The sequence below is a fragment of the Pyrus communis genome, chromosome 8 (genome assembly GCF_963583255.1).
Source record: "Pyrus communis chromosome 8, drPyrComm1.1, whole genome shotgun sequence".
Lineage (NCBI taxonomy): Eukaryota > Viridiplantae > Streptophyta > Magnoliopsida > Rosales > Rosaceae > Pyrus > Pyrus communis.
Window position 1 is genome coordinate 26163527 of NC_084810.1, and position 25733 is coordinate 26189259.

The 25733-nt window shown below is 38.4% G+C and overlaps 2 protein-coding genes and 2 pseudogenes across 2 annotated transcripts; all 4 read right to left on the reverse strand.

Annotated features, from left to right (window-relative positions):
* Positions 1 to 5946: 5946 nt before the first annotated feature.
* LOC137742217 (G-type lectin S-receptor-like serine/threonine-protein kinase LECRK4) lies at positions 5947 to 8541 on the reverse strand. Its single transcript, XM_068482012.1, has one exon. The coding sequence runs from the start codon at positions 8518 to 8520 to the stop codon at positions 6094 to 6096; it is 2427 nt and encodes an 808-aa protein (XP_068338113.1). The 5' UTR covers positions 8521 to 8541; the 3' UTR covers positions 5947 to 6093.
* A 4815-nt stretch (positions 8542 to 13356) lies between these two features.
* Positions 13357 to 16991, reverse strand: LOC137743239 (uncharacterized). Its single transcript, XM_068483115.1, has 7 exons — positions 16698 to 16991; positions 16481 to 16551; positions 16103 to 16170; positions 15051 to 15576; positions 14401 to 14466; positions 13971 to 14264; positions 13357 to 13876 (listed from the first exon to the last, which is right to left on the reverse strand). The coding sequence occupies exons 1-7, from the start codon at positions 16989 to 16991 to the stop codon at positions 13822 to 13824; spliced, it is 1374 nt and encodes a 457-aa protein (XP_068339216.1). The 3' UTR covers positions 13357 to 13821.
* Positions 16992 to 18683: 1692 nt separating this feature from the next.
* LOC137743273 (octanoyltransferase LIP2, mitochondrial-like) lies at positions 18684 to 20419 on the reverse strand (annotated as a pseudogene).
* Positions 20420 to 21177: 758 nt separating this feature from the next.
* LOC137742211 (uncharacterized) lies at positions 21178 to 25464 on the reverse strand (annotated as a pseudogene).
* Positions 25465 to 25733: the final 269 nt, after the last annotated feature.

The window sequence follows — 25733 nt, forward strand, 5'->3', positions numbered from 1 at the left end:
ATTTAACTGTTGACACGTTACCTGTTGAACCAACGTGTTTCAGTCAAGCTGTTAAGTATCCGGAGTGGAGAAATGCGATGAGTCAAGAATTTAATGCATTGCAGCGATGTGGAACTTGGAGTTTGGTTCCCCATCATTCCAACATGAATTTGCTTCCTAACAAGTGGGTGTTTAAGTTGAAGAGACGTGCAGATGGTACGATTGAACGACATAAAGCAAGGCTTGTCGCCAATGGGTTTCATCAACAGGCTGGAGTGGATTACAGTGAGACCTTTAGTCCTGTTGTCAAGCACAGTACGATCAGGCTTGTTTTAAGTCTTGCTGTGTCTAACAAATGGCATGTCAGGCAGCTTGACGTGCAAAATGCGTTTCTGCATGGGTTTCTGAAGGAAGAAGTTTACATGCGCCAGCCGCGGGGGTTTGTTGATCAGCAATTCCCAAATCATGTGTGTAAACTTCAACGTAGTCTTTATGGTTTGAAGCAAGCGCCCAGGGCTTGGTTTCAGAGGTTCTCCGATTTTTTGCTCGAACTAGGGTTCCAGGAATCCACATGCGACTACAGTTTATTTGTGTTCAGACACAACGGTGTGTATTTGCTTCTCCTAATCTATGTGGATGACATACTCATCACAGGCAATAGTTCTCACCAAATATCCCGATTGATTCAGCGCTTGGGTACGTTGTTCTCCATGAAAGACTTAGGAACCCTTCATTATTTTTTAGGGGTTGAAGTCAACTATTATGGGACTGCTATGCATCTCTGTCAATCTAAATATGCATTGGACTTGCTATCTCGCACCAAATTCACGGAAGCCAAGCCTATATCTACTCCCGTCTCATCCGGTCAAAAGCTCAGTGCGCATGGGGGCGAACTGTATGACAAACCAGATGTGTATCGTAGTGTGGTTGGAGCACTACAATACCTGACAATTACACGCCCAGATTTGTCCTATGCTGTCAACCAAGTATGCCAGTTTATGCATGCTCCCCAAACAACTCACTGGATGGCCGTCAAACGGATTTTACGATATTTGAAGGCCACGCATACTCATGGTCTACTCTATAAACCTGGACCTACTCAACTCAGTGCTTTCTCTGATGCGGATTATGCAGGGAATCCGGATACTCGTCATTCAACTGGAGGCTTTTGTATATATCTTGGTTCCAACCTTATATCCTGGAGTTCAAAGAAGCAGAAGACTGTTTCTCGGTCTAGTGCTGAAGCCGAGTACAGGCAGTTGGCATACACTGCGGCTGAGCTCTCTTGGTTAAGATCATTATTCAAAGATCTGCATTTGTATTTGGTTCGTCCTCAAATCTGGTGTGACAATATATCTTCCATCGCTCTCGCGTCTAATCCAGTTTTTCATGCACGAACTAAACACTTGGAAGTTGACTATCACTATGTACGGGAGCAGGTGGTTCGTGGGCAATTATTGGTTAATTATCTTTGTTCGCAAGATCAACTTGCTGACTTGTTTACCAAAGGTCTGTCTTCGTCTCGGTTTAAGTTCCTTGTCTCCAAGCTTCCTGTTGTTCCACAACCTGTCAGCTTGCGGGGGGCTGTTAAATGAGATCAGTGCATCAGTATGCACATGCAGTGCAGATTCCTTGTCGGCAAGCATGGGATGACATGCAGTGCAGATTCCTTGTCGACAAGCATGGGTTGAGATCAGTATGCACATGTAGTGCAGAATCCTAGTCCGCAAGCATGGGTGTATATAAAACTAGAGTCATCATTGTCATAAAGGAATGACAGCAAGGAGGACATGTGATTGCTGTCTCAAGGACAGCAGGAGGACATTTTATTATTGCTTGGTATTGCATCCGAGTGCTGCTGCATGTGTAGCGTGCAATTACTTGTAGTTTTAAATTGTAAAGTTTGTATGTTGTAGTGTATATAAAAAGCCTTCCCATAAGGCCTGCCGAAGTAGGATTGATTATTGAAATCAGAAACTTTACAGAAGGTTGACGGAAATGGGAATATGGGTAAGTACGATTATTTTCCCTTTTGTTCTGTCGTAGCGTTCTGTTAGGAACTTAGAATATAGGTTAGTGTATAACAGTAATTTCAAGTTTGCCTCATGATCATGACGACCCACCACCGGAGTGCTTCTGTTCAGGTGATCCAACGGCACCACAAAATCGTCACGATCCACCCCTCCTTGAGGGAGGCTGTGTATCCGTCCATCATCATCTCCCAGAATAGAAATAATATCCTCATCATCAATGGAAACATTTTCGTGATCACCACGGCCATCGTCTTTGTCTGACGGACGGTGGACTCCCTCGGCAAGACTGGACTCTCGGATATCAGGAGTTGGAGGATCGAGATTTTGCTGACTGGCGTCATTAGGCATGACTTCATCATAAACGAGGATGATGATCATCATGAATGAATCCATGATGTGATTGTTTGAAGTGGATTGGAGAAGTTGGATGGTGAAAGAACAATGAAATAATTGAGTTCGAAACTCAATTACATAAACCATGAGAGTTGCGCAAGCTACACAGGGTAAATGACTTGAATGGTCGATATGTTTGTTCGTCTTAGCTTTCACCATGTTGGGTTATATAGGGAGGTTGGGATGAATTCTTGCTTGGGAAGTGACGACGGTAATTTCACGAGTTTTGTCACGAAGAATACTGATTGGACCAACGAAAGAAGCCAAAAGCGGGAAGACCATTATGTTTTGATAAGACCAAATCCGTGCGTTATTGAGTTCATAAGGAAAAAGAGTAATTGAAAAATTAAAATCAGGTCATTATGTTTCGATAAGACCGAATCTATACGTTTTCTTGAGATGCCGGTACAACAACAGTGTCACGAGTTTTGTGCAGAGAATAAAGATTGAATCAATGAAAGATGCCAAAAGAGGGAGGGCCATTATGTTTTGATAAGGCCAAATCCGTGGGCTTTAAGTTCATAAGGAAAAAGAGTAACAAAAAAATTAAATTTTGATGCAATTTTGTTTCGATAAAACCAAATCTATGCGTTTTTTCAAGAGGGGTTCACGAGTTTTATCAATTAATACCTACTAGTCCAACGAAAGATGCCAAAATACATAATGGTCCAACGAAAGATGGCAAAATACATAATGGACCACATAAAATGTCAAAAGAGGGAAGACGTTTTGATAAGAATAAATTTGTGCGTTATGAGTTCATAAGGAGAAAGAGTAACTGAAAAATTAAAATAGGAGGCTATTATGTTTCGATAAGATCACTAAATATGTGCGTTTTTTGGGAGGGTACAGTAGTAAATTCACAAGTTATATTCCATATACAATAGAGATTGAACCAACGAAAGATGCAAAAAGAGGGAACGCCACTATGCTTTGATAAGATAAAATCCGTGCCTTTTGAGTTTATAAGGAAAAATAGTAACTGAAAAATAAAACTTGAGGCCATTTCAATAAGACCAAATTTGTGTATTTTTTCAAGAGCATAACTGTAATTTCATGTGTTTTACTACGGAGAATAGAGATTGAACCAACAAAAAAATGCCAAAAGAGGGAAGATCATTATGTTTTGATAAGACCAAATCCGTGTGTTATTGAGTTCATAAGGAAAAAGAGTAACCGAAAAATTAAAATTAGGTCATTATGTTTCGATAAAACCGAATCTGTGCGTTTTCTTGGGATGCTGATACAAGGGTAGTGTCACGAGTTTTGTGCAAAGAATAAAGATTTAACCAATGAAAGATGCCTAAAGAGGGAGGGCCATTATATTTTGATAAGACCAAATCCGTGGGCTTTCAGTTCATAAGGAAAAAAAGTAACAAAAAAATTAAAATGTGATGCAATTTTGTCTTGATAACACCAAATCTATGTGTTTTTCAAGAGGGGTTCACAAGTTTTTTCAATTAATACCTACTGGTCCAACAAAAGATGCCAAAATACACAATGGTCCAACGAAAGATGGCAAAATACATAATGGACCACATAAGATGTCGAATGAGGGAAGATGTTTCGAAAAGAATAAGATTATGAGTTATGAGTTCATATGGAGAAAGAATAACTGAAAATTTCAAATATGAGGCTATTATGTTTCGATAAGATCACTAAATTTGTGCATTTTTTGGGAGGGTACAATAGTAAATTCACAAGTTATTTTCCAGAATAGAGATTGAACCAATGAAAGATGCCAAAAGAGGAAATGCCACTATGTTTTGATAAGATAAAATCCGTGCCTTTTGAGTTTACAAGGAAAAATAGTAACTGAAAAATAAAACTTGAGGCCATTTCATTAAGACCAAATTTGTGTGTTTTTTCAAGAGCGTAACTGTAATTTCACGTGTTTTACCACAAAGAATAGAGATTGAACCAATGAAAGATGTCAAAAGAGGGAAGAACAAATCCCTGTGTTATTGAGTTCATAAGGAAAAAGAGTAACTAAAAAAAAAAATTTGACATCATTATGTGTCAATAAGACCGAATATGTGTGTTTTCTTGGGATATTGGTACATTAGTTTCATGATTTTTGCGCGAAGAATAAAGATTGAAGCAATGAAAGATGCCAAAAGAAAGGAGGCCATAATGTTTTGATAAGACCAAACCTGTGGGATTTGAGTTCATAAGGAAAAAGAGTAACTAAAAAATTAACTTATTGTTTTTCCACAGATAATACCTACTGATCTAACGATAGATGCCAATTACATAATGAACCACAAAAATGTGAAAAGAGGGAAGACGTTTCGATAAGAATTAATCAGTGGATTATGAGTTCATAAGGAGAAAGAGTAACTGAAAATTTAAAATATGAGGCCATTATGTTTCGATAAGACCAATTTGTGCATTTTCGGGAGGGTACAATAGTAAATTCATGAGTTATTTTCCACATAGAATAGAGATTGAACCAACAAAAGATGCCAAAAGAGGGAACAACACTTTCTTTTGATAAGATGAAATTTGTGCATCTTGAGTTTACAAGGAGAAAGAGTAACTGAAAAATAGAACTTGAGGCCATTATGTTTCAATAAGACCAAATTTGTGTGTTTTTTCATGAGTGTAATTGTAATTTCACGTGGTTTACCACAGAGAATAAAGATTGAATAAACGAAAGATGCCAAAAGAGGGAAGACCATTATGCTTTGCTAAGACCAAATCGTGTGTTTTGAGTTCATAAGAAAAAAGAGTAACTGAAAAATGAAAATCTAAGGCCATTATGTTACCATAAGACCAAATCTGTGTGTATTTTCAGTAGGTTACTACAATAATTTCACGAGTTTTCCATAGAGAATAAAGATTGAACCAACAAAAGATGCCAAAAGAGGGTATACCATTATGTTTTGACAAAACTAAATATGTGTACGTTTTGAGTTCGTAAGGAAAAAAAAAAAGTAACTAAAAATTAAATATGATGCCATTATGTTTTGATAACATCAAATTTTTGTGTTTTTGAGTTCCTAAGGAAAAAAACTAACTAAAAAATCAAAATTCAGATGCCATTATATTTCGATAAGACCAAAGTTGTGCGTTTGTAGTAGTATATTTTGATACCATATGGCAAGCAAGAAGAGATCACTGTTAAGTATTCGAAACCCGAACGCAAAATCACTGTAAGTTGAAAACCACCAAGCAGGCTCTTCACCTGCAGTGAGAATACTTTCCATTCTGGAATTGTTATTGGCAGAAGCAAAAGCCATGGCCATTGTATTCACAGCAGTGAAGACAAGGTCGTCACAGACTGCAGATGTTCATTTTGAATTCTAACCAATGTGGATGGAGTCGCGCTCGCGGCTAAAAACTATATTCAACAAGTTCTTGCCAATAAACATGATCATAATTCAGGCCCTCCCTACAAAGAGAAGACAAAGGAGTAGGGAGGGTAGCGATAAGTCCAATTCGTACAAGATAAGCCACAAACTTCATCAGCACCAACAGACTAAGCAAACGAAAATGTTTTCATAACAAACTTTATCATTCATAACAAGAGTTACATACATAAAGCATTTACCGTTTTATCTAAATCATTGCCTTACAAAACCAAAAATTGGTAAACTAAACACAGACTGACAAACAGGAAACAAGCTAGCTACTACTGTGACAATAAATACACCTTCGCTGCAATACAAATAACGGCGGTTCAACCTTATCTGGTATATGGGGATGGACTTGGTGGAACAGGCACTTCGACAACTCCTTCAAGCATCTGCACAACCTTCTTCATAGTAGGCCTAAGAGATGGATCTTCCTGAATACACCAAATCGCAACCATCACAAACTTTTCCAGTGTCGTTCGATCACCCAAGGCCTCAACTTCACAATCTACAACAGCATCTAGTCCTCCTTCAACGTAGCAATCATAAACCCAGTACGTTAAAATTGCTCTCTCTTCACAGTTACCTTCCATGTCAACGCTTCTCCTACAACAAATGATTTCCAGCAGCACAACACCAAAGCTGTACACATCAACTTTGGTAGTGATTGGCAAGTTCCTGAACCACTCAGGTGCAACATAACCTTTTGTTCCTCGGATGGCGGTATGAGTCTGGCTCTGATTCATCAGCAAAAGTTTTGCCAAGCCAAAATCAGAGATCCGAGCAGTGTAATAATCATCGAGAAGTATGTTCTGCGGCTTTATGTCACAATGGATAATCTGCGTGCCGCACTCTTCATGCAAGTATAAAAGCCCCTGCGCAACGCCATAAGCGATTTCAATTCGCTGTCTCCAACTTGGTTTGATATCAGAAAAAAGAAAGCTTGCCAATGTGCCATTTCTTAAGAACTCATAAACTAGTAATCTCTGTTGCCCCTCGTCACAATATCCAAAAAGACGAACCAGATTCTTGTGATGCGTCTGACCAATTACTTTCAGTTCTGTTTTAAACTCCTTCTCGACATCTTGCATAACATAGTTTAGCTTCTTCACCGCCACTTCGACACCAGAACCAATTTGCATCACCCCTTTGAAAACCACTCCAAAAGCACCCTTTCCTAATTCTTCATTGAACCCATTTGTAGCTTCTCGTAGCTCTTCATAGCTAAAAGAGCGCAAATTCGAGTCCAAAACAATATCGGTACTAGGTCTTACAGGTTTCTTCCGGAAAATGAAGAAAAACCCAAGACAGAGAGCAGAACTTAAGACAAAATTAACAAAGATAGAGGTACCTAATAATACTGATTCCACGCGTATCACAGATTTCCGTCTCTTCTCTTTATCATCTGGAATTGGCTTTGGAAGAGACTGCAGAGTGGCATTATCCTTTCGGACTTTTATGAAGGTCTGTGAATTAAGACTGACATCCACTCTCCCATTCGAGAGAGGTAACTTCTTTTTCCAGCAGGTTTCAGACCGGAAAACAGCAACAGCGCACAAACAATCTTGATAGCAGGACTCGTTGCACTCGTCTGAGGTAAAAGAGTTTAGCTGCACATAATCTGAGTTTGGCCAATCAGTATTTGTCAGCACTTCGACATCATACAAATCTTTTCTGGGACTTTGTAGCTCATCTTCTTCACAGCCTTGTATAAAATCGGGTTTGCAGCCTCGGTATATATCATTCGGATCAAGAAAAGAAAACCCTTTTGGGCATTCGCAGGTTGGCCTATTATCTGGTTTGAGCTTACAGACACTGTTATATCCGCAAACACCAACGCCGCTGTCTTCAAGAAGTGTTCGGCAAATATCATCCGGCCTATACCACAGAGGATTACTCCAGCTTGCATTTCCAGTGAAATTTTTCGGGTGAGAATATAAAGCGAAAATCCCATCAAAATCAAGAGTTGCCCTTATGTAGTTGTCCCTCACCGAAACTCCCTGTGTCCCTGGAAGAGTGAATCTTCCACCATTTTCTCTCAGAACAAACATGTCCCCTGAGCTGTTGAGCACCAATTGTTTACCTTGACTACCTTCTACAGTCCCTGCGGTGGTGCCCGTGGCGAAGTAAGGGTTGTTGGCATAATCTGTTGGCAAGTTGACGGTGTTGAGCACGAGGTTTCCATCATCTTGCAAGCGCAGCTGGAACCGCCCTTTTGTGTAGTTTGTCTCCGATTGTCTACACGAAAGCTTCCCATTTTTCTCAATTGTCTGTCCAGGCAAAACGGTGTCTGTAGGATTGCTGAAGGTCTCCCACAAGCTCCCCGAGTTTTGGTCTTGAAGGACAAAGTTTCCGGTGTCATTCATGACCCCGTTCTCAACAATCCCGAAAGTTGTTTCGGATTTCCATATCTCTCCACCCTGAGGATTGTTAAGAACTAGTCCATTGTTGGCAGTCAAGTTCAAAACTGATCCCCTAGGTGCAACGATGGGGTTGTTACCGTCATATGCATACCAAACTACGGTTTCGTCTGGGATTTTCGCATACCATATCGAAAGCAAGAAAAGATCATCGCTTCCGAGGGGTGAAAATCCAAACGCGAAATCACCGGATGGAGAAAGCCATGATGAGGAGTTGCCTGTAGTTGCAGTTAGAGAACTCCCAACTGCTACTCTTCCATTATTTTGGGAAAACACATAAATTGGTAGCAAAAACAATGAGGAGAACAAAAGCATCCGTACAGAAAAAGCCATTGCCATTGCAAAGCACCAATTCTTCAACCTAGCTTAATTAACTATATATCTTAATTAGGCTTGACTAATCTCCATGCCTGTCAATGTCTTAAGTTTTTTCCTGCAAGTAAATGCGTGTACCACATTTCTTTACGTAAATATTAGCTGTCAACCACGACATGGCCTCCCCTCGCTAGAGTCACACACAACAATTTCTCCGAACCTACACATATATTACACATTTAATCCTTGTTCAAAATACAAGAATTCCACTTTTTGAGAAAATAATATAATGAATAGTTCTATATGTAATGACACTGATACCTACTCCGTAATTATTTTGCTAACCGGTGGTAAGAGAATGCAAGTTGGGGCAATATTGATGTGATCAGCAATGGTCTGCTGACTTGTCTCTCTTAAATCTTTTTTCATCATATTCTCGTCTCTCACTCATTTTACAACTCTACTTACTTAAGCACTTATGGATGTTTCAAACTAGCAAATGACTTGTAGCTTAAGTAGTTAAGAATATTTACCACTGTACTCGTAGTTTTAGGTTTGACTATACAATATTATATTAATATATATGTGTGAATGTTTCAAACCAAAAATACTATAGTGTGTGTGTGTATATATATACGTTTCAAACCAAAAAACTATAATAAATATAAGCATGACTGACACATATGCTGACCATTCAAACCTACCAGAACAAAAGACAAGCAGCAAAATTCAGAGATTGGTAAGAAGACTTTGAGTTCGGGTGGTTGAAAGCATTTACCCTTGCGTTCGAGATCAGAGTTTGAATCCCGTCTTCACTCTACCTTCCATCGTAGCCGAAAAATGTGAAAAGTAAATGCAAATTAGAGGACGGAAAGAGGTGGTGTCAAAGCTGAAGTTCATGTTTTCAGTGGGGCAGGAGTAGGACATAACTGGGGAAAACTTGGAAAACAGACCTCCATGATCGAACAAAAACTACCAAGTCTTCAAGTGATAAGACTTTTGAAAAATGCAAAACATCTCTGTTCATTTATGTATTCACCAAAAACTAAGTACTAACTAAAGTTTTTAAACTTGTATGATATACGCTGCCGTCGGGGTAATACACCGGATGCCGAGCTGAGATATCACCGGTTTCAGGCATGGTTCGACGAGCATTCGAAGCCTGTATAGATCAAGACAAGGCTGATATGCCATTTCATCTCATCAGGTCGGGCCAGCCATTTCGTACCAGGTTAGACATTGCCTACCACTCGACCCATATTCGATACTACAGAGGAAGGTAAGAGATGAGGTAAAGGTAGAGTAAGCTCCAAGTCATGTGGAGGTCACTCAAGATTGAACACTCGTGCATAGAATCATGGTATGAAATTCAAGTCCAAATCAGAAAACCAAATTTTAACAAATCTCAGACAAACGATGACACTACGAAACCGAAAAACATGAAACTCAGAAAAAGCATTGTTTTAGTTTAACAGCCCAAACCTCCTCAAAAAACTAAGACGAAAACAACAACACTAGGAAACGGAAAAACATGCAACTCAGAAAACCATTGCTCTATTCCAAATGAGCTTCCTCACTGCCTCAAGCTTTTTCTAAACACCATAGAATTCGCTTAGAAGCCTGAACCTTTTCCTTTGTGCATTCTTTGCTTCACCATTAACGTTCTTAATGAGCTCCTCTTCAAATCTGGGACGAGAAGGCATTAGGTTCAGGTTGCGCATAAGGCTGTGCATGCCCCTAGCTCTTGCCACACCTGAGGTGTGTACACGTGCATGTCCCGCCTGAGTCATCTCATTGCGTGCGCAGTTAGATCTTCCCATATTGACATCCCTGCTGCCTATTCTCCTGCGAATCCTTCTGCTGGTGACTTCATCCGGGTCTACCTTCTCGCTCCTCAGTGCAGGTTCATCTGCTTTTCCATGTTAATAAATTAAGAATCCAACAAGAAACGGCATATGACGAAACAGAACCTAATAATAACAAACACTTGGCTAATTTTCTTGCAATTTCACATCTCGCGGCCTTTGAGAATCAGATCACAAGAAGCTAAAGTATTTACTTCTTAAATAAGTTTCGAGTGGATGACACATAATAAAGCAAGAACAAAACTCTAGAAGAAGAATAGGCGGACCGTCTATATGCATCATTATTATTAGCAAAGACACTAAGTAGTCTGGTAATATGCATATTTGATCCACAAAATCATTTCAATATATGAAAATGGTGCGATGGTATTATAATACGTGAATGTCATGAAGTACAAAGCAAGCCAACACCAATAATCTTCCTCCTCAAGACTAAGCAAAGTACATCCTAGATACAGTACAGTATCTTATAACAACAAAACAATCTGCAGAAGTTATTAGAAAAGAAACGATACGTTGGGAAAAGGCTTAAATATCAATAAAATGTGTTTTCTTGACAAAGTTCATCCATTGAATAAGATATCATATCTGACCTTTATTTCCATGCTTCTTTTACTTTGGGAGCTAAGGGAATCTGTATCTAACCTGATTTGCAAATCACCATTGTAACATATATACGCTGGTTCGTGGCGGGTTGTGGAAGTTTCCCAACGACATGGCTTTCTTTTTGGCTGTTGCATTTTGAGAATATCCTAAAAAGGAATGCTAAAAATAGTACTGATAGCGGGTAGGCTATTCTTTGGAGGAGCTAACTGATGCTTTGAAGGGTTTTACAGAAAGAAAGGAAAAAAAAACAGTTTTCGATAATCTGAAGAATTTCTTTTCAATATTCCGAAGAATTATCACATCTTTATAATGCTACTAAATGACGCAGACAAGTTCACGTAGTTTACCAGTCATTAATCCTCTCTGCATTGAGAATTTTGTACAAAGATGTTCCCAAAAGCATTCTCTATATCTATAGTGCTTGATACAAAATTTATTAATTTCCTGATAACCATTATTTGAACTCTTTAAAGAAAGTGAAAAAGGCGTACCATCATCAGAAGATATTACGATTACATTCTGTCGGGCAGGTACAGCTGCATTGTAGATGTTTCCCCTCCTTCATGATCACCAAAAAGGAAATCCATTTAACAATGTGTACAGAGTCATTCAAATGTTCTCACAATCATGATAAAACAACTAGTTTCCTTCAAAGTATCAGTTTGAATTTACTACTTATGCAATTTAAATTTTAGGCGCGTACTGCAGGAGTACGCGGGAACCTTATTTTGATATTTTATGAAACACATTGAGTAGAGATGACCCCCTCTTATTAAATCAGATGGACACATGAAAGATGACGATACTGTGTAAGATGACGATACTGTGTCTCCTGTCAACTTCAAGCCTACAAAACATGGTGATGTCGCCCTGCTCAATTAATCCATGTAATTACATTAAGAAAATAACTTACCTTTGAGCAGCACAGGAATCTGAGATCACCTTATCTTCAGATACGCATCCTGCAGTGTTCTATAAAAAAGATTGTGGAACAGAATTAGTGCATAGCAACAAAAAACAGATGAGACTACGGGTGTTACACCAGCCCGAACTTCAGAAAATATAGCGTTGCCTGGATCTGAAGATGCAGGCAAGGATACCTAGATCTGGGATTGTGGAGCAGAATTTGTTGCATGATAACAACAAACTGAGTGGATTTTGATTTAGAATTTTAAGTTACACCTAGATCTGAGATTCCAAAGAACAATGAATTGTAGAACCAGTGAATAAAATTGGAGATGCAGTAGGAGGTAGTAGAAAACAATTAACATAAAAAGAACTTAAAATCGCAATAGTTTGCACATCCTGAATCCTTCTTTACCTGTGATTTGATGTTTGGTTTATTCAATTAACATACACTAAATTTAAATCGCAACGGATTTTCACATCCTGAATCCTCTCTTTACCTATGATTCGATGTTTGGTTTATTCAATTAACATAAAAATAACTTAAAATCGCAACAGATTTGCACATCCTGAACCCCTCTTTACCTCTTTAATGGACTGATCATGCAGATATCTTTGGTAGGACAGAAAAATCGCACCATTGAAGGGCAATGATGAAACCTCTTGCTCATCTTGCTGTGCTGGAGGATCTTCTGATGAACCAACTGAGCTAGTTAGAGGAGGAGGTGGTTTGACGATCCGTCTGCCCCTGATTCTCATTTTCAAAATTATCCAAGAGTACCAAAATATGACCTCGTTGTATACACTCAATTCCTAAAAGATCGTTGTTTGAACTAATGAATCTGAAGGAAAAATCAATGTCTAGCAAGAGATGAGTAAAAGGGAAAAACCTAGAAACTCATGTACAGACAGAAAGAAACAGAAAGATTGGACTTATTAGACTGCATTTTAAGCTAAAATTTCTCCATGACTTACACCTGGTGGATGGTCTGACGGCTGGCTCTCACCTTACTAGGTCACACGGTGCCCCTCAACCCGTAAAGAGCAAAAGAGTAAAAGTTAAATGTGAGACTAGATGTCATTAAATTTTGATATTTCTAATTTCCATTGAGAACATAGAAGAAAATCCTAGCACATATAGTCATAAATTTCATATGAAATGGCAATTCTACATATTAGGTAACCTAATAAGGGTAGCATGTAACTTCCCTGTAAGAAAATCAGGCTGTTTCAATGAAAATGTCTACGCAGAAAACAAGGGACAAGTCATACAGGAGTTCAATGCAGCAAAACTAAACAATTTTGATGCCTAAATTGGCCATACAGGTAAACACGAGATTGCTTACACAAAGAAGACCTGTGGATTAGTAATGCTTTTGCTGGAAAAAATGTACATGGATATATAACTGACATGACGCTAATTTTCTGGTAAAAAAAATGTTCTTGAATATATTCAGGATATAAAAAATATAGCAGCTTTTTTTTTTTTTTTTTTTTTTTTTTTTTTTTTTTTTTTTGTTATATGAATATCCCGATATACTCAAAAACATTGTTTTGATCTATGCCTACCATGTATCATAGGTCACAGGTATACAAATGAAACTGAAAAATGTGAGGCACAATCTGTCAATTATAACAAAACGAAACTGAAGGTGATGCATTAAATTCCCACCAACAATATTTTGTTACTTTTATAATCAGGATAGAGATATAATGATAATAGCCTATTGCATTGACACATTGGTAAATACGCACTACAAATACAAGTTTTCAGCTTTCACTTTGGTCTCTTCTGTTATAGACCATAAAACATAAATCCTAAAAGTTTTAAGGCATAGAAATATACTTGCAGACTATGGAGTCATTTATTGCAAGAGAAACTCTACCAAAGTCTTACAATGATATACGACATCGGAGTCTCTATGTTTTACTTTAACTGGCTGGCTGGTTAATCCTTCACCCTCTTTGGCCTCCCCCTCTTAGGCTTTGGCATTTCAGCATTCCTGTTTTATTAAATCTTTAGCTACAGATTTCTAACCCACATAGAGAGAGAGAGAGAGAGAGAGAGAGAGAGAGAGAGAGAGAGAGAGAGAGTACCTATTGTTTGAATCAGGTGATTCCTCTGTGCTCCTCCTGGGGTGACCCCTTCTTGTCTTCCTATTGTTTGAAGAAGACGACTCCTCTGCATCAAGAGAGTACCTAGTGTTTGAATGAGGTGATTCCTCTGTGCTCCTCTTGGAGCGACCCCTTCTTGGCTTCCTTTTGTTTGAATAAAAGGACTCCTCTGAGTCCTTCTTGGAACGACCTCTTCTTGGGTACCTATTGTATGAATGAAATGATGCCTCTGTATCCCCCTTGGAGCGACCTCTTCTTATGGCAATATCTACACACCTTCGTAGTGAAAGTGTTGTTTATTATGTCCATAGGCAGAGGATATATGCATGCACACAACACACATAAATTGGATCCGAAACACATGTTCAAATACACATACAGAGCATATGGGGAGGGAGGGATGTGAATATACCCTTGATTTGCCTCAACTGGATCTTGCATCCTCTTTGGCCTTCCTCTCTTTAGTTCCCGCCTTCCCCTGTGTGTTCATGGTCAGATTTATTAATTTTCTCCAAACCCACTAGAAAACCATACACATAGATCTTTGGCCTTCCTCTCTTTAGTTCCCGCCTTCCCCTGTGTGTTCATGGTCAGATTTATTAATTTTCTCCAAACCCACTAGAAAACCATACACATAGATGACCATGTTTTTGTAGATGCACATACACAGCGTGAGAGTATCATGAGCAAAATATAATTAAATAGACGGAGATGAAGGAGCAAGTGAACATCTCATGGATATACATGGTCGCCTTTGCATTTCAAAATGTACTGTCTCAGAACATTTGAAAATACAACAATGTCCTTAAGTGAACGCATTGCAGTAGATAAAACCATAGATGATATTATATATGAGCTCTTTTTAGACTCTCTTAAAGGATTGGAAGAACTTTATGTGGCGATTATATACCTACATACGAGTCCATCAAAGAAAAGGTCAAGAACATAAGCTCTGTGAACCATCAGGGGAAAAAACAGAACATCCATAGCAGTGAAAGTCATACCATTTCTCATGCTAGAAAGCATTAATGGGAGTATTTTGTAGTCATCCGGGGTACTTACATACGAGGCTCATCGCTGCTAGAGCTAGCACCAGATCTGCGCCTCTTCCTTCCCGTTCTTGGCTTCTCATTTGGTTCACCTGCTGTCTCTTCTAGACCAAGTTCTTCTTTTTTGCTGTCCTGCTGGTTCTCATCAATGGCCAGATGAGGTACATACGACCCACAGGTAACAGTGCGGATAATGCTCCGAGTCCTCTGGAAATCTTCATCTTCATTGAAGAGTTCAAGCCCACCCATTTTTTTTGTCTCCTCCTCAGTTTCCTCTCTCAGTTCCCCCTCCTCGAGTGATTCATTTTCCTTGTCAGCTGTTGCATCGTCAGCCTCCACTTCTTTTGGCTCATCTTCCTTAACTTCTGCTAACTGATTTTCCATTTCAACTTCTACAAGCACCCATCTTTCTTTTGCCTCCATTACCGCATCTTCCACTTTTACTTCTAGCAAGCCATCTTCTACTTTCTCTCTTTCCATCTCTACTTCAGTCTCTGTGTAGTTATAAGGTCTTCTTTTCTTAAACGGAAGTTTGTTACCTGATTCAGAACATCAATCAATAATTCAATAGATAAAGTTAGAACAACAAATTTTCCATGTCAACGAAACAAGAAAATCTTAGAGCCAAAAAGACATGTAACGAGATGCAGCTTCAGTCTCAGAACCTTTTCTGTTAGTCCCTTGCACATGTCACCTCTAAGGGTTATAATCGATTTTGATTGATACCTATATAAACTATAAATGCAACAAGAACAGTTGAACTGAAATACATCACATGCCGACTGATGTAAGAAAATAGAAAACCTCATGTTTACCTAGTAATTACACACACAAGATGGCTTTAGCTATCATTACATTTCCCATATGCTGGCATCATATGACTCTATATATTAGATGTATAATCATTTACTCCACGGTGAACCCCTAGTACTGGGATTCCTTTCAATTCAACCCAATCATAAGAACTGATATGACCACCAAATCTCTTAAATCAACAAGAAATTCACTGAAAAATTACCCTCAAGACTTGGTCTCCATGAGGAATCTAATTTAAGGGTAGCTTACCTAGGTAAGAAAAAGAAAAAGGATGAGCGATCCCAGCTGTAACTGGAGAAGTTACGCCTTCTCCACCCCTGCAGCAAAAACATAGTTATTTCAATTTTATAGATCTCAAGTTGCACTTCTGTGTAGAAATCAATGAGTAAATGGAAAATTTTACTTTTACCATCAATTTATGACTATTTAAATTACAAATAAACAGATCTGGAATTTTTGTTCTATCACAAGAGAATGTGAAAAGGGATGTGTAAAATAACTATGTATCCATCACAGATCTCAAAATTGCAGATTAGAAAAGAATATATATTTCCCCATTAGAATGTATAAATGGCGATTATAAATTTCAGCAGGTTCAAGAGATGAGAAAGGACAAGAAATAGTTACCCCTGAGAACCAGCACATGCAGTAAATTGTTTCCCTTTATCTGCTTTTCCTTCACTCTGCCCTTCTGAGGCCTAAATGCATAATAACATTTAAATCTCAAGTGTCATGAACCTTGAACAAGAATACACTAATTAAACAATAACAAAATTGATCTTCAGCAAATTCAACAAATCGCAAATTCCTAAAGTGAAAATGGGATGAGTAAAAGATTAATTACCGGATTTGTATTCATTTGCATGCAATGTTTCGCATCTTTCCCCTTATCAAGACAGTTCAAAGGCCCAATTTCTGTACTGCTTGCTGCCTCCAACTCATCGTGCAATTGATCCTTACTAGAAACTTGAGCAGGGAATTCTTTTTTTGTATAGCCGGACCATCCAATGTGCCGATTCTCTTCTTCAATTACAAAGCGATCATCTGAACCATGTTGTGAACGAAGATGAGTAGCCGCAGGTGTGGTGTCAGGTGGAGTCATCTGAGAGAAATTTGACCAGCTATTTCGAATTCTCATCTTTATCTAGGAAATTTCAAAGGAGAAGCAAGAAATTAGAGCTAAGGCTGAAGTTTGCAGAGGAATTCTACAGGGCGAATACTACGAGGGTAAGGGTATATAATCCTCAGGAAGAATTGGTGAAAATCAGTGTAACCGGCGGATTTTCTTGTTCATTCGTAACGTGTACATTACTGAAACGCATTTACTACACGTGTAGAACCATCTTTATTTCCAGTAATGCTTCATATAGACGCCGTGTACAAGAGATGACCAGATTAGATAGTGTTTTTCATATAATCAGAGCGAATGGTCAAACTGTAGTACGTAGAGTTTGCTTTTCATTGTCGAGTTTGGGACCTGGAGTAAGATTTTCCAATTTTGTAAATAATTAACACACTGACAAGTACAGCATTAATCTTAAAAACAGTGACAGCAAAAACTCAGCAATAAACAAAGTATGCTAAAAATGAACAAGTGCATTAGCGAAAAAGGTAGAACATGAAAATAATATTGTTAAAATTAAAATAAAGCCACACATTCAGACTCATGTTAACATGGAAGAATTTTGTTTGACATAAAACACATTTTGAGATACAATATGTGCTGAAAATTATGTAATTTCTAACATAAATGTATTCACTAAATCTTTAACCATAACAAGACTTTAATTAAAATTCTTTGAAAAACTGAGTTATTGATTAATTAAATAAAAGATTTAATTCTGAAAAATCTTCAATGCGTTTGAAAAGAACACGACTTAGACTTAACAGCAATTGTACTTCAATAGTCAAACTACAATAGCAAACTACTAAAAGAAATACCATGTCAATTCAAAGAGCTAATGACGCATCAAGACATTTTCCAAACCAAACAAAGCAAGGGTGCTCAAGGGACAGAACTAGCAGAACATTAGACATTTAGGATTTCAATGGTTAAAAAATTAGTTAAAATACTTACCATGTTAGGACCTGTATTGTGTAAAAAGTGTGGTACATGGAAAACTATTACACACTTGTTACTATCTGCCTAATTTAGCTGCATTCGTCGGTGTTTTATTTCATTAGAAGTAAGGAAATTTACATTATTCAGAATATACATACAGGTATGATCATGGATTCCTTAAACCAGTGGTAGAGTTAAACTGAATGGTTGTCAGCGGTTAGCATTAGTAACTCAACAATTGCAGTTGCAGTACATTTCCATTTTTATATGTTTATGCAGGGTTGAAGGTTGAGTTTGGAGTTTCAGGTTATTGTGCAACTAACGTCCAAATATGGTAAGTATTTTAACTAGTTTTTTAACCATTGAAATCCTCAATGTCGAATGTTCTACTAGTTCTGTCCCTTGAGCACCCTTACTTGCTTCGTTTGGTCTGGAAAATGTCTCGATGTGTCACTAGCTCTTCGAATTGACATGGTATTTCTTTTAGTAGTCTGCTATTGTAGTTCGACTATTGAGGTACAATTGATGTTAAGTCTAAGGCGTGTTCTTTTCAAACGCATTGAAGATTTTTCAGAATTAAATCTTTTATTTAATTAATCAATAACTCAGTTTTTCAAAGAATATTAATTAAAGTCTTGTTATGGTTAAAGATTTAGTGAACACATTGATGTCAGAAATTACATAATTTTCAGCAAGATATACAAATCCAGCAATTTTCAAATCAATTGGTTCAACAAACAAATGAATGGAAGAGTATAACACTTACATTGTTTAATCGTCTTTGGCATACATTTGTAACCTCATTCAGTTTCCCCATTGTCTGACGATACTGAAGCAGCATCCTTCCACACAAGATCACTATAACCAAATTGTCTTGCAAAACAAGAAATCAACTGGTCCTGAACTACTTCTTCCGAAGGAAGCGCCAAGCCCGTCTCCCTTCTCAATGATGTAACGTCTTTATTTGCAATTCCACAAGGCACAATATGCTTAAAGTAGCTCAAATCTGGATCAATGTTGAATGCCAACCCATGAGAGGTGACTCCATATGAAATCCGTACACCAATGGCTCCGATTTTTCTCTCTCCAACCCAAACCCCTGTTTCACATTTATTTCCAGGGCAAGCTTTCACACCATACAGAGACACCAAGTCAATCATAGTCGACTCAAGTTTCTCCACATATTTACGAGCACCAAGCCCCATATCACGAAGAGCAATAATGGGATACAAGATGGCTTGATGTGGACCATGAAATGTAATGTCTCCTCCTCTTTGTGTGTAGTGCAGTTCAGCTCCTATTCTTTTGAGTTCAGTCTCCGGACTCAACAGATTGTGATCAGTTCGTTGTTTGCCAAGGGTATATGTAGGTGGATGTTACAGGGACACAAGGGTATCTGGAATCTTATGACTTTTTCTATCAGCTACCAGCTTTTCCTGCAGCTTAAGTGCTTCCAGATAGCCGATAATGCCCATTTTCAAGACCTCAAGATTTCGCGAAACCCTCATTTCCTGCAAACCACTGTATAACCAATTATGCATCTTAGTTTTATCATCGCACGGAATTAACTCAGCATAACATGTTCCGACTTCATATCACATGATGTATATAGACTCCAAAGAAATTATTGGCATGTTACAAATTCATAGATCAGAAAAACACAAGAGAAGGGTGAAGTCACTCGGGACAAAGAGCAATCATTCCAAGTCACGAACTTTACAGTTAAAGCATGATATAAGTCGATAAGAACTCAACTTCCAGGTATAAGCTGATAAGGCATGATATAAGTTTTCCAAAGAAAAGTGAAAAGACAATTAACTTCAGAGTATACTGAAGAGACGATATACGAATTTGAGCACACTTGTTCTCTACCTTTCTATAAATGGGAGAATAAGTGTTGGCACATTGTAAGATACTGGAGAAATAAATTTAAATCACTCGAAGTTTGGCGCTATAAACGGAAATTCACGATGGTTATCGATGCATTTCCCAGAATATCGATACATGTCCATTCTCCGCACATAGAAATCCTGTTTAAACATACACAGACAGACTAAAGCTTGACTATCGGGGTGCCATGGCAGCTCAATTTGGATAGAGCTACAACCAAAATGCAAACTGGATTAAACCCAATACGCTTCAAAGGCCATTGTGTAAGCGGCATTTCATCAAACAGCTGATGGGCATTAAATGTTAAGCTTGAGTTCACAGATTCAACGTGGCCAAAGATTCAAAATTTACACTACCAAATACCAATGATACCAAGTTCAAAGAAGCATTTCATCGAACGGTTATGGGCATCGAATGTTAAGCGTGGATTCATTGATTCAAGCAATAAAAAGAACAAAATTTAACAACAAAATTAAGAGTCTTAAGAAAGCTGAACCAGTCACTGCAGAATAAGAGAGAGAGCGGTTCCGAGGCACCCGGACTTTGCTGGCTGTGACAGCACTGTGCGCAATCTAATCTGCTAAAGTTGAACGCTGCGTGTTACTGGTGCGTAATGGTATGGAAGTGATTTTAAAATGACTAAGTGTTTTATTAAAAAATGCTTTTAGGATCTAAAAACACTTAAATGCTCTCTCTTTTATGAAGCACTTCAAGTAATTTTTCAGGATTCACTTGTGTTTTAACTATAAAATGGTTCCAAAAACATTTTCACAAGTAGTGATTTTGATTATTTTAAAAGCACTTCTTAACGAACAGTCATACATGTTTTTTTCTTAAGGGATAATCGATTTTAATGTGAAACTCACTTATTTTCTTTACTCCTGGTGTGTTAATGAACCCATGATTGGTCAAAAATCAGTATGAGCAAGAATACGCATTCTTAGAAAGTATCCATGCTCGGGAGATTTGAATACAAAAGTACAGATAAAATAACCGTTCTTTAAGTCTTAACCACTTGAGCTACAAGCACAAGCTGCTTCGCAATAGTTTGAAATCTTAATCAAGGAAGTTTATTCCGCTTTTAAGTTTTTGGTTGATTTAGTAACCGCCGATCATGAAATTTGAACTGACACCAATACAAATTGTATCTTCAATAGTTCTTTCCTATTGAAAAACTCATAGCCAATCTTTCAGGAACATGTTCCCTTTGAGCTGGTTCTTCTTGCATTTCTATAAGCTGTATCAATTGTATAGAAACATGAATCGTACAACATCGTCACTTTTTTTTACTGTCCGAGGTAAACGAAAGAGAAAAAACCCAAATCTGACTATTATATACGATAACTTACTAAGACATGACGAACGATAAAACTGTCGAGGAAAAACAAAACAAAAATCTCTGTGCCATCTATATAACATGGTAATCAGATAACCATACTCATGAAGAGCAGGACAGCATGCAAACTCCAGGCCTATAAGCCCACGCAGGGGGCAAGCGAGCGTATTTCTCCATTCCCGGTTGCTCATCATATGGTCGTTCCATTACTTTAAGCACCCTCCGAACCTCCTCAAAATCACCTTGTTCAGCTGCATCGATGGCACTCTGGCACAAGTAGTTTCTGAGAACATATTTAGGGTTCACCGCATTCATTGATGACTTCCTCTCCTCATTTGAGATGCCGCTAGAGGCCAGCTGCACAAGCAACAACCATAATGTGTAAGAAAATCATATGATATATGTTGCTTTTGATGAGACTAGCCACTGGACGAGTTAAATAAATCTTCTGAGCAAAACAATTTTTATGATGAATACAATGTTGGTAGCAAACCAATATACTTTTCCGAGATAGAAATCATAAGAAAACCAGAGTTCAGCGTACCTCCTCTATGTAGATTTTCACCCATCTGATCCATGCCTCCTTTCGCTCCTGCCCAATATCTAATAGAACAGCCTTTAGTGGGTTCAACAACTCATCTTCGGGAATGTTAGGATCAGCTTTGATATTGGATAGCAACCGAAAAAAGTTTGTGTAATCCACTTTGTCGATAGCCATGTTATTCAGAAGTTTACTGATCAGCTGTTTAATGTACTTGGGGAGACCAAGTTTTTTGGTCATTATAGCTTGATAGTCATCCATGAATTTGGTTCCATATCTGCAAATGATCCCCCAAAAATAAAAAATTTAGGTAACTCCTACTTCAACATACATTTAATTAGGATAAAGTGTAGGAACGACAATTACCTTTCCATTGCATAATTCGCCTCCTTATCATCTATCAACTTGGCAGCTACAAGAGTTCTAGTGAATTGTGCAATATTCCACAAGCCAATATCAGGCTGATTTGCAAAACAATATCTCCTCCCAGGAAGATCCGTGGTATTCGGCGTGTAACTTGGATCAAATGCATCCAGAAATCCAAAAGGACCATAATCGATGGTAAGACCCAAAATGCTCATATTGTCAGTGTTCAACACACCGTGGGTAAAACCTACCCCCTGCCATCTGGCAACCAAGGAAGCCGTACGCTACGCAACCTCCACCGCCCAAGCTGTTAAAAAAACCATGATCAGAGCAAAGCTCAGAAAAAAAAACTAATTAAGTATGCCCGAGTGTAAAACTTCTATCAGAAACTATTTTCGGAGTGGCAGCAAGGGTAGATGAGAGAAAAGACCAAGGTTCAGCAAATGTGAGATTGCCAATCTCAATAGTAGTAACCACATTGGCAGAAATCTTGCACTAACAAATCTATCACTAAAAACTATATAAGCCAGATAGAAAATGGCAATGCATCAAATCATCACATTCTGTGATACACAATGACACCAACACCTTTACTCTAAAGGAAAATTAGAAAAAAGATTACCTGCATACTTGTTAGATGTCAGATCAAGAACTTCTTCATTGCCTGTGTTGAAAGATAAACTCTCGCTTCTACTCATGTTCTCTATATGAGGAAAGTGATGCCTAATGGCATAGTCTGCAAGAGTACGAACAATTTCAAGGTCCTCTTTTTCTCTAGCAGCGTGTATTTGGTATGACCCAAAACGCAGAAATGATGGAGAAACCCTGCAAACAATTGCACCGGGCTCCTCTTTTGGATTGCCACTGCAAATGAAGACATGAGGAATTTCTTTTCATAAGAGAACATGAGAAACATATATTCCTAAAATTTATTCCTTTTCAAGCAAATAGTGATAGTTTAGCATAAGATCAAACCAACAAGCCTAATATATCTCAAAAAACAAAATGGTGTGTGTGGTTCTCACAGTAAAACATGATTGGGTAGAAAAATACTCGTTGCATAGAAATTTAATTAACATACTCATAGAACATGTCACGCGTGACAAATTTTCCTGTGGTCACAAGACAGAGAGCTCGAGTTGTTGGAATTCCAAGATTATGCATTGCTTCACTGCAGAGGAATTCCCGGATGCTACTGCGAAGCACAGCAAGGCCATCTGCAAACCGACTGTAAGGAGTCTTCCCAGCACCTTTAAGCTGAAGTTCCCATCTCTCAGACTTAGAATTAAGAACCTCCCCAAGAGTAATAGCCCGCCCATCTCCCAACTGCCCAGCCCACATGCCAAATTGATGTCCACCATAGCACTGAGCATAAGGCAACCTGCATAAATAAAGCATCCATCTAGGATGCATGAAAAAAAAAAAGACAACAAGCCCAAATTCGAGTCTCCTAACATAATATTCAGAGAAGAACTTACGATCCCACTAAAGGAGACGCCCCAGAGAATAAAAGAGGGAAGTCTGGCCTTTCAAATCTGTAACTCCAAACAAGGTGGCTAATTAGTCCCATGAAACATGGCATACCACACGTGCAAAACATACTTACTCGTGCATCATTCATCAAAGTGAAGTACTATGGTATATCAGTCAATGGTTCAAGGCACAGCAGTAAACCAAAGCAATCATCTGATACACAAGATGAAAAACACATGTGCATAGGAAACAATAATCTCAGGAAAATATCAGAACTCGAAGAAAAGGAAATTTCAATCAATAACAGGAATCTTGGCAAACCATGTGAAAATGTGGTGACTCCATATGTATAAATATCTGGAGACCAATTTACCATATTTCGACATACGGGTTATAATAGTAGGTCATGTTATTTACACAATGATCTAATTTCCTAAAGCTCTATTCACAAGGTTCTTGTGCACAGGTAAAAACAGGTCCACATTCGAACATCAAAGGACCATCAAAACCATTATCCATAATATATGCTGTCAAACACAATTTTTCCCTCTTTCTTATTCTACTAAACTCACTCTTAAGATGAAGTTTATTTTCTCATCCATGTTCTAGAAAAGCATTAACACTTCCTGGGAGCACAAGAAACAAATACTCACTCTTTAGGATCCAAATCAAGAAACTCGGCGACTGATTCTGACCATGCAACAAGCTGAGGATTTTCGACTTCAGCTGATGGGGACACTTTCGTATAACAAGCATGCAACACCTGATAATCAAAACCCAGAATGCATAACATCAGATTGCAACATAACACCCCTCAGCTAGAAAAAATTTCAAAGTATAGCTCAGAGCAAGAGTCCTATCAATAGCACAGTTCCATAGCCAAATTACGGGAGCTCAATAAGGATCTATCTGTCTTTCAGGATTCTAATCACAACATAACACCCCCCTCAGCTAGTTATCATCAAACTGGAGCTTATCATCAAACTGGAATTCAAAGCAAGAAATCAAATCACAATCAAACCTATCAATGGCACAGTTCCATAGCCAAATCAAGCTAACCCAACTAACAACACTCAACCTGTAAGCCACTCAGCAATTTCTTGAATGAGTAGGTACAAATTTCTAGATTGAGTATGTACAAATTTCTAAGCAGTTATGTATAAATTTAACAACTTTTCCAATTTGGGGCGAAACAATAGCGCAAGTGAAAGCCTTTAACGAGTTCACAAACATACACGCCACATATGTTTCATTTTCATTTTGGTTTTTCTCCACTTTCTCAGCAACCAAACAGAACCCAATTCACAACACACAAATCGTAAGTCACTTGGCCATTTCTCGATTGAGTAACTACAATTTTCAAAGAATTTATGATTAAATTTAACAAATTTTCCAAGTTGGCACAAATCAAAAACGCAAGTCGAAGCCTTGAGCTAGTACCACTTTCTCAGAAACCAAACAGAAAATACCAATTCCTAATACACAGAAAAAATCAAACTAACCTCTCGTGGAATCGTATCAGTCCGGGGATCGCCAGGTAGCTCTCTGGTAAACGAGTTATCCCAATTTAGATCTTCGAGCTTCAACCTTACCCTGTGAGTGTTACTTACACCATTGCTCTCGCTCTTGCGAATCTTCTCATCGCCGGCCAAGCTCTGATTCTGCAAATCGTGCGTCACGGAGTCGACCGACGCGGCGGTGGCCTCCGGCGGGGGTGAGTCCATGGGAACTTGCTGTTGGCTGCGGCCGGAGCTGAGGTTGCATGCGAGGAGGGGCAGCCTGGGAATTCCAAAGTTGTTGGAGGGGTAAAATGGGAATTTGGAAGGGCGACGGCGGAAGTTGAGGGCGGTAGACAGAGAGGGGCGTGGGAGGGAAAGTGAGGAGAGTGTGGAGGAGGCTTTAGAGGAGAAATGCGAAAGGATTTGCATTTTCTTCTGTCTGGCTTTTTCGTCTATCTAAATAAAATTTGAGTAAAATTGATATAACCATTGTTCTAAAAAATTTGTACTAACGCCACATAGGTCTCGTGTAGGTGTTAAGTGATTGGCACCATTTGATTAATTTATTGGCGTTTAAAAATTAAGAAAAAGCGTTTAAATCTGCCTAGACGTCTGTCTAAACTCTCTTCGGTCATGATTTTTAGTTTGACAGAACATTGATAACTTTCATTTTGCATGTTATTTTTACAATAAATTGTAAAAAACTTGTTGAA